The following is a 6,607-nucleotide window of genomic DNA, read 5'->3' on the forward strand; positions in this document are numbered from 1 at the left end:
AGGCCAAGGAGGAATAACAAGCATAACGCTGTTTCGGATCCGGATCCGGATCCTATTGAGTCGGTTCAGGAGAAGCCAAAGCGAGCGCGTGGATCGTTGAAGCAAGAGGAAAATGAAGTACCCAAGAAAACTAGGGCTTCGAGAAAGAAAAATCTGGCAGATATCGTCGATAAAGAAGAGGAATTGGAGGTGGAAGTTGAGAAAAAGGTCAATTCTAGGGTTGGGAGGCCCCGGAAGAACGCAAAGGAAGAGTTTCCGGAGGAGAAAGAGGTCAACCCTAGGGTTGGGAGGCCTCGGAAGAACGCGAGTAGTGCAAAGGAAGAGTTTCCGGAGGAGAAAGAGGTCAACCCTAGGGTTGGGAGGCCTCGGAAGAACGCGAGTAGTGCAAAGGAAGAGTTTCCGGAGGAGAAAGAGGTCAACCCTAGGGTTGGGAGGCCCCGGAAGAACGCAAGTAGTGCAGTTACGAATGAAGAGCAAGTCTCGGAGGAGGAGGAAAAAGGCAACTCTGGGGTTCGTAAAGGTAGCAACAGTGAGAGTATCCAGCNTTCGTCGGAGAACTGGATAATCCAGGATCTAGGGTCTTCCAACGGCACCTTATTGAACTCGGAAAGTATCGACCCAGATACTCCCGTCAATCTTAGCCATGGCGACGAAATCAAGCTTGGTGAGTACACTTCCATTGTGGTGAACTTCGTGAGTGATGTTCAGACGCCGCAGGAGCATCAGCTTCCGCCCAGGCCAAGGAGGAATAACAAGCATAACGCTGTTTCGGATCCGGATCCGGATCCTATTGAGTCGGTTCAGGAGAAGCCAAAGCGAGCGCGTGGATCGTTGAAGCAAGAGGAAAATGAAGTACCCAAGAAAACTAGGGCTTCGAGAAAGAAAAATCTGGCAGATATCGTCGATAAAGAAGAGGAATTGGAGGTGGAAGTTGAGAAAAAGGTCAATTCTAGGGTTGGGAGGCCCCGGAAGAACGCAAAGGAAGAGTTTCCGGAGGAGAAAGAGGTCAACCCTAGGGTTGGGAGGCCTCGGAAGAACGCGAGTAGTGCAAAGGAAGAGTTTCCGGAGGAGAAAGAGGTCAACCCTAGGGTTGGGAGGCCCCGGAAGAACGCAAGTAGTGCAGTTACGAATGAAGAGCAAGTCTCGGAGGAGGAGGAAAAAGGCAACTCTGGGGTTCGTAAAGGTAGCAACAGTGAGAGTATCCAGCAATTGGGTTTGAAATCGATCAAATTGGAAGTTGAAGATACCCCAAAGAGAGTAGAAATCTCAGAGGTAAAAAGCAGGAAGAGAGTGACAAGGAGCAAGCAGATTGAGAATGTAAAGACTGAGGACACTGTTTTAGAGGTTAATGATGAGAAGAGAGCTACAAGGGCTACCAGAAGCAAGAAGACTGAAATTGGTGGAGATTCCTTTCTGGAGTTGGAAATGGTCCTCGGCCTAGCCCGGAAAAGCCGTGCAAAGAGGAGGAAAATGGAGCAGGAGCCGTCCAAGAACGTTGTGGAGATGGAAACTAGAAATGATGATGCCGGAGAAGAGGTTTTGAAGAACTGTCATGTTGAAGAAGATAAGGAGAATGAAGCTCAGGGAGGTTGTAGTGAAAGAAGTGATGACAAATGTGATAAAGAAGATGAGAGAGAAGGTGATGGATCTAAGAGGGTGGAGCAGGTGGAGACTGAGTTAAGCAAGAAGCGCACAATAGGAGAAGGTGACCTGAACTATACTGTTAGAGAAGATGGAAAGACTGAGAACTTGCAAGATATTGTAGAAGAAAATTTGAATAAAGCTCAGGAAGGTTGCAGTGAAAGAAGTGATGACAAATGTGATAAAGAAGTCGTGAGAGAGGTTGATGGGTCTAAGAGGGTGGAGCAGGTAGAGATTGAGTTAAGGAAGAAGAGCACAGTAGGAGAAGATGACCTAAACTGTACTGTTAGAGAAGATAGAGAGACTGAGAACTTGCAAGATATTGTAGAAGAAAATGGAAATATATCTCAGGAAGGTTGCAGTGAAAGAAGTGATAAAAAACGTGATAAAGAAGATGAGAGGGAAGGTGATGGATCTAAGAGGGTAGAGCAGGTGGAGATTGAGTTAAGGAAGAAGAGCACCATAGGAGAAGATGACTTGAACTGTACCGTTAGAGAAGATGGAGAGACTGAGAACTTGCAAGACACTGAAGAAGAAAATGGAAATGAAGCTCGGGAAGGTTGCAGTGAAAGAAGTGATAAAGAAGATGAGAGGGAAGGTGATGGATCTAAGAGGGTAGAGCAGGTGGAGACCGAGCTAAGGAAGAAGTACACCATAGGAGAAGATGACCTGAACTGTACTGTTAGAGAAGATGCAGACACAGAAAACTTACAACAAATTGAAGAAGAACGTTGTGACGAGGAAAGAGAGTGTACGGTTGAGGACGCTGGAATTGCGACATTAGATGATGATTGTGAAGAGGAAAAGGTTGAGCAGGGATCAAGCAATAGGGATGTAGAGAGGGTAGAAGTAGATTTAGGGAAAATGACACTAAGAAATTGGTTTGATTCCATGGAAGCTCAACTGCCAAAGCAGACATTTGAAGAGACAGAAAAGATGATCGAGCCCATGAGAAGTAAGACTTTGAGAGTTTACAAGCATATTGCAGAGCAAAGGGCAAAGGGCGTGTAAGTTGATTTGATCATTCCTTACAACATCCCATTTTGCTAAGCTTCATGATATGTTTTAGGATATGTTCTAACTTATACCTGAGAATACTTTGATCTCATTGTTAAGTTGCTACTGGCTTATAATGTGATTTCTTCAGGTATGGTAGCAATCTTGTTAAGAAAAATTGAATGACAAAAGCTTCCTTGAAAGCATCTGTATCTATTACTCATTTTGTGCAATGTAGATCATGCTTTTGTGTGTTGTGACTGCTAGGAACCACTAGTTCTTGGAGTTTCTCCATTATTATGCGACTGTAATTGCCAATATCTTTGATTTGCAAGATAGAATGGCTGAATATGATATTCTGATCATCTGAGAGGTAGCTTCAGTTTGACGCTTTTGGATCAGTGGATCGATGTTAATTTTGTGGGACAACTCATGTGGCTTGCTTAAGCTCTATGCATTTACTGATGCAAAGAGAGACTATATGTATATGTATATATATATATCAATCATATCAACATGTGAGAGTTGCTACAAATCGAAGAAAAAGAAAACACAGAACAACAACAAACAAGAAGCTACAAGAAGAACCGTATGGAGATTTAGCTTTCCTGTTCAAAAGGGGCTGACCTTGCCAGCCAGTTTCAGCAATAACTCTGGAACCAGCCGTTTTCTCGGTGGTGCAAATGCATCGTTTTTCAGTGCGTCACTGTCATCAGCGTGTATCATAGAGACTATATGATCAAACAGCTCGTCTTTACCACCTCTCAGGGGATCCTAGCAATGCAAATTGCGATGATCCCATATTAGATAACAGGTATTTCAAACAACAACGAGCTGTGTAGTATATGGATCCGCTAATGCTAGTTTCTATTGCTTACCTGAAGAAATAGATCGGTATGAGTTTTACCCTTGTACATAATTAAGTCGGCTTTCACTTCAACAGCTTGTAGAGCGTCTGTAAAAGTTTTGCTTCAAAAAAAAGAAACTTGTCTTAGATTATGAAGATGGTTAAACCAACTGGCATATTTTGGATTCAATGTATAAGTAAGAGTGTAATCTAACCTTGCTTCAGCGGGGATAGAATTATCCTCAGATCCATGAAAGAGTATATTATGAGGCAAGAGAGAAGCGGCTTTTCGTACACTCGGATCTTTCAATCTTACTTCGGGAGAGAATTGTTCAAAGGACTCTTCTCCTTCCATTATGCTGCAAGTTGATGTAAAGAGAGAACCATAAGTAAAATTTTGGTGTAGAGCTAATATGCCTTTTGAATGTTCCAAGTTAGAAAGACATATGTCATTATATCACCTTAGGAAAATTGAACGGTACAGGCCCCGATTATGGAAGTGTTCAACCAAATTGAAGAGATTGTACCTGTACAAGTTTGCAAATAGTGAGCAGATTTTTGAATCCAAGAGAAAGCCAATATGGAAAAAGTTTTGATAGTAACGCCAAATCTACTTAAGTAATTACCCTCCAGATAAACCAAAGTAAGCTTTTATCTGAGAAACACTCCATGAGATGCTATCCCCTCTTGATTCTTTAATAGCTTGTTCGAAGAGAGCACAAGAAGAGATATGTGCACCAGCTGATTGCCCCATCAAATAAATTCTACACACGCAAGCAGACACGTTCAGTTCAATCACAGGAGCCCGTAAAAGATAGAAAAACTGAACTGAAAGTAGATTGAGAACAAACCTGTTAGGATCACCTCCAAAAGCAGAAATATTATTGCAGACAAATGAGATTCCTTGAGCGGCATCATTTACCATATCACTAATGGTTCCCTGAGGGAAGTTTCTGATCCAAAGACAGGGGAATGCTTGGTTACAGCGTGGGATACTTATTATATATTGTCAATAAAGTTAGATTCCTAAAAAGCTCTAAACTGAGTACATTGATAGAATCCAGAGGGGAAGTGGTAAGAAAATGATAAAACTTGTTTACCTGTAATCTAAACAGGCCACAATGATATCCCTTTCTGCTAGCTGCAATCCCAAGAGAGAACCCCAGGCTTTGTACCTAAAGGAAGAGGCATATTATATGAGCATAAGAATACGTAGGACATGAGTATGGAAACTCCATTCAAATGCATTGGCTTACCCAATAATCCAAGCTCCACCAGTGACGAAAACTACAACAGGCTTCAGGCCATCGTTCGTTGGAGTTGGTGGTATGTACAAATCAAGCCTGCCAAATAAACAATTATAGACATGTAAAATATTAACCATATATAAGGTTAGAATGGAGAAAGGCAAGATTACGAGATAGAGAGTCATATATGCCTACCTATTCCTTGGTTGATCTCCATAAACTATACTCCTCCTGACTTGGGATGAGAAGAAATAAAGATATGCAACTGCAGAAGAAGATTAAAATGCAAAAAAAAAAAAGCTTTTTAAAGTAAACAGAATTGAGAAAACACAAAACTCAATAAACAGGAACAAAAGAAAAAGAACCTTGAAGGAAACCAGGCATAAGGAGCATTGCATAACAAGCAAGAGCAAGTAATCTTGTAATCCACCGGTAACCTACCCTGCACAAAAACTTCAAACAATCAAAACAAATATTTTCTTGCAGAAACAAAAAAAAAAAAAAAAAACATGTCTTTATTAAGTTTTATAATATAACATCGATCAAATAGAGAAATGAGTACCCGAGATATCCAAGAAGGTTGAAGCTAAGCCGAGTAATCAAATACGTTTCTGCAGCTGCATGGCCAATATCGCGACTGAACGACTGCTGCCGGCAAATTCGAGGTGAGACGTCAACAGACGAAGAAGACTTCCTGATGACTCTTCGACGGACCTCTTCGGGTAAAGGTAGCCTGTTGGAGCCGTGAATCAGCGCCATGTCGTCGGACTTCGCTGCCCTTAAAGACATCGGACAGCATAATAGGTTCGGAGAAGACTGCATCTCCGCCGCGTGATATAAAGATTGGATCTCGATATTTTGTTTGTTTTTCTCTTCTTCTTTCTTCTTGCTTCTTCTCTTATAAATTGATCGGTTCTCTGTTTTTTTGTTATTTCAAATATTTGAAAAAAGCTTTTCGACGCATGTGCGGCTCTCGAAGAGGAAACTAAAGATATAAAGTCCTCAAAACAGCGTCGTGATTATCTCCCCCGCAAGTAATTTAAATCGAATTTAACAAAGTAACAGTTAATCCCCCCCCTAATATAACGACATCATTGTGAATTAGCTAAAGTATCTTATTTTAGTTAATTATTATTATACATACGAATCTATTAAACAAATTGAGTGATACTACTACAAGTTACAACAATTGCTATTTAAATACTGTTTTATAAGGAAACAAAGCAAAAAAAAAATGCAAGATGTATATATCAGTGAACCGCTGACGTAACGCTATTGAAAATCATTTGTGTTTTGGATATCTCGAAACTTTGCATACTATATGCCACGTGGTATGCCAGTCTACAAACTTTTGATTTTTCGAACGTGTTCGGCGATTAAGCGGTGGCACGCACACCAACGAAAGGAATCATCTCTGAATCAATGATTGACATCTCTTCTTCCTACTATTAGGTCGCCTAGCTAGTAATATTGGAGTATTTTAGATTTTTTTTTTTTTTGCGAACAAAAACACTAATCTACATGTGCAAAAGACTCACAACCAAACAACTTTAGTTTCTATAATTACCACCTTTTAATAATATCTTCGGCCTAATAATCTATCTATCTGTCTAAATGATTAATTAGCTTACACACGGGTTAAACCGATATTCTAGAGCCACGGCATTTCAGAAGATTTGATTTTCTTGAGAAAAATAGTTGTCAAATCGTTCATGTAATCATATAGTAGTACTATTAAAACTTAGATAAGATGATCCCTATGCAAAATAGAAATTAGTCAGATATCACTAAATTAGCGACCAAAAGAAAATCAAAATCTTTAGTAATAAGAGATTTTTATTTCAGGGATAGCAACAAAAAAAAAAAAAAAAAAAAA

The 6,607-nt window shown here is 40.4% G+C and overlaps 2 protein-coding genes across 2 annotated transcripts in view; one reads left to right on the top strand and one right to left on the bottom strand.

Moving 5' to 3' along the window:
• LOC104703028 (ABC transporter F family member 4-like) overlaps window positions 1–2,903 on the top strand; it is a 3,887-nt gene extending 984 nt beyond the window's left edge. Inside the window, exon 2 of the mRNA XM_019245887.1 lies at window positions 3–2,903. Within this exon, the coding sequence (XP_019101432.1) occupies window positions 3–2,652 (2,650 nt within the window). The 3' untranslated portion in view covers window positions 2,653–2,903. The remainder of the gene's footprint in view (window positions 1–2) is intronic.
• On the bottom strand, window positions 3,113–5,945 carry LOC104764554 (probable isoprenylcysteine alpha-carbonyl methylesterase ICMEL2). The gene is made up of 11 exons (XM_010488457.2): window positions 5,294–5,945; window positions 5,097–5,173; window positions 4,927–4,996; window positions 4,741–4,827; window positions 4,585–4,659; window positions 4,336–4,437; window positions 4,111–4,248; window positions 3,946–4,011; window positions 3,700–3,843; window positions 3,516–3,606; window positions 3,113–3,411 (listed from the first exon to the last, which is right to left on the bottom strand). Exons 1-11 carry the CDS (start codon window positions 5,551–5,553, stop codon window positions 3,250–3,252), a joined length of 1,272 nt encoding a protein of 423 aa, XP_010486759.1. The 5' UTR covers window positions 5,554–5,945; the 3' UTR covers window positions 3,113–3,249.

Source organism: Camelina sativa, chromosome 1 (genome assembly GCF_000633955.1).
Source record: "Camelina sativa cultivar DH55 chromosome 1, Cs, whole genome shotgun sequence".
Classification (NCBI taxonomy): Eukaryota; Viridiplantae; Streptophyta; class Magnoliopsida; order Brassicales; family Brassicaceae; genus Camelina; species Camelina sativa.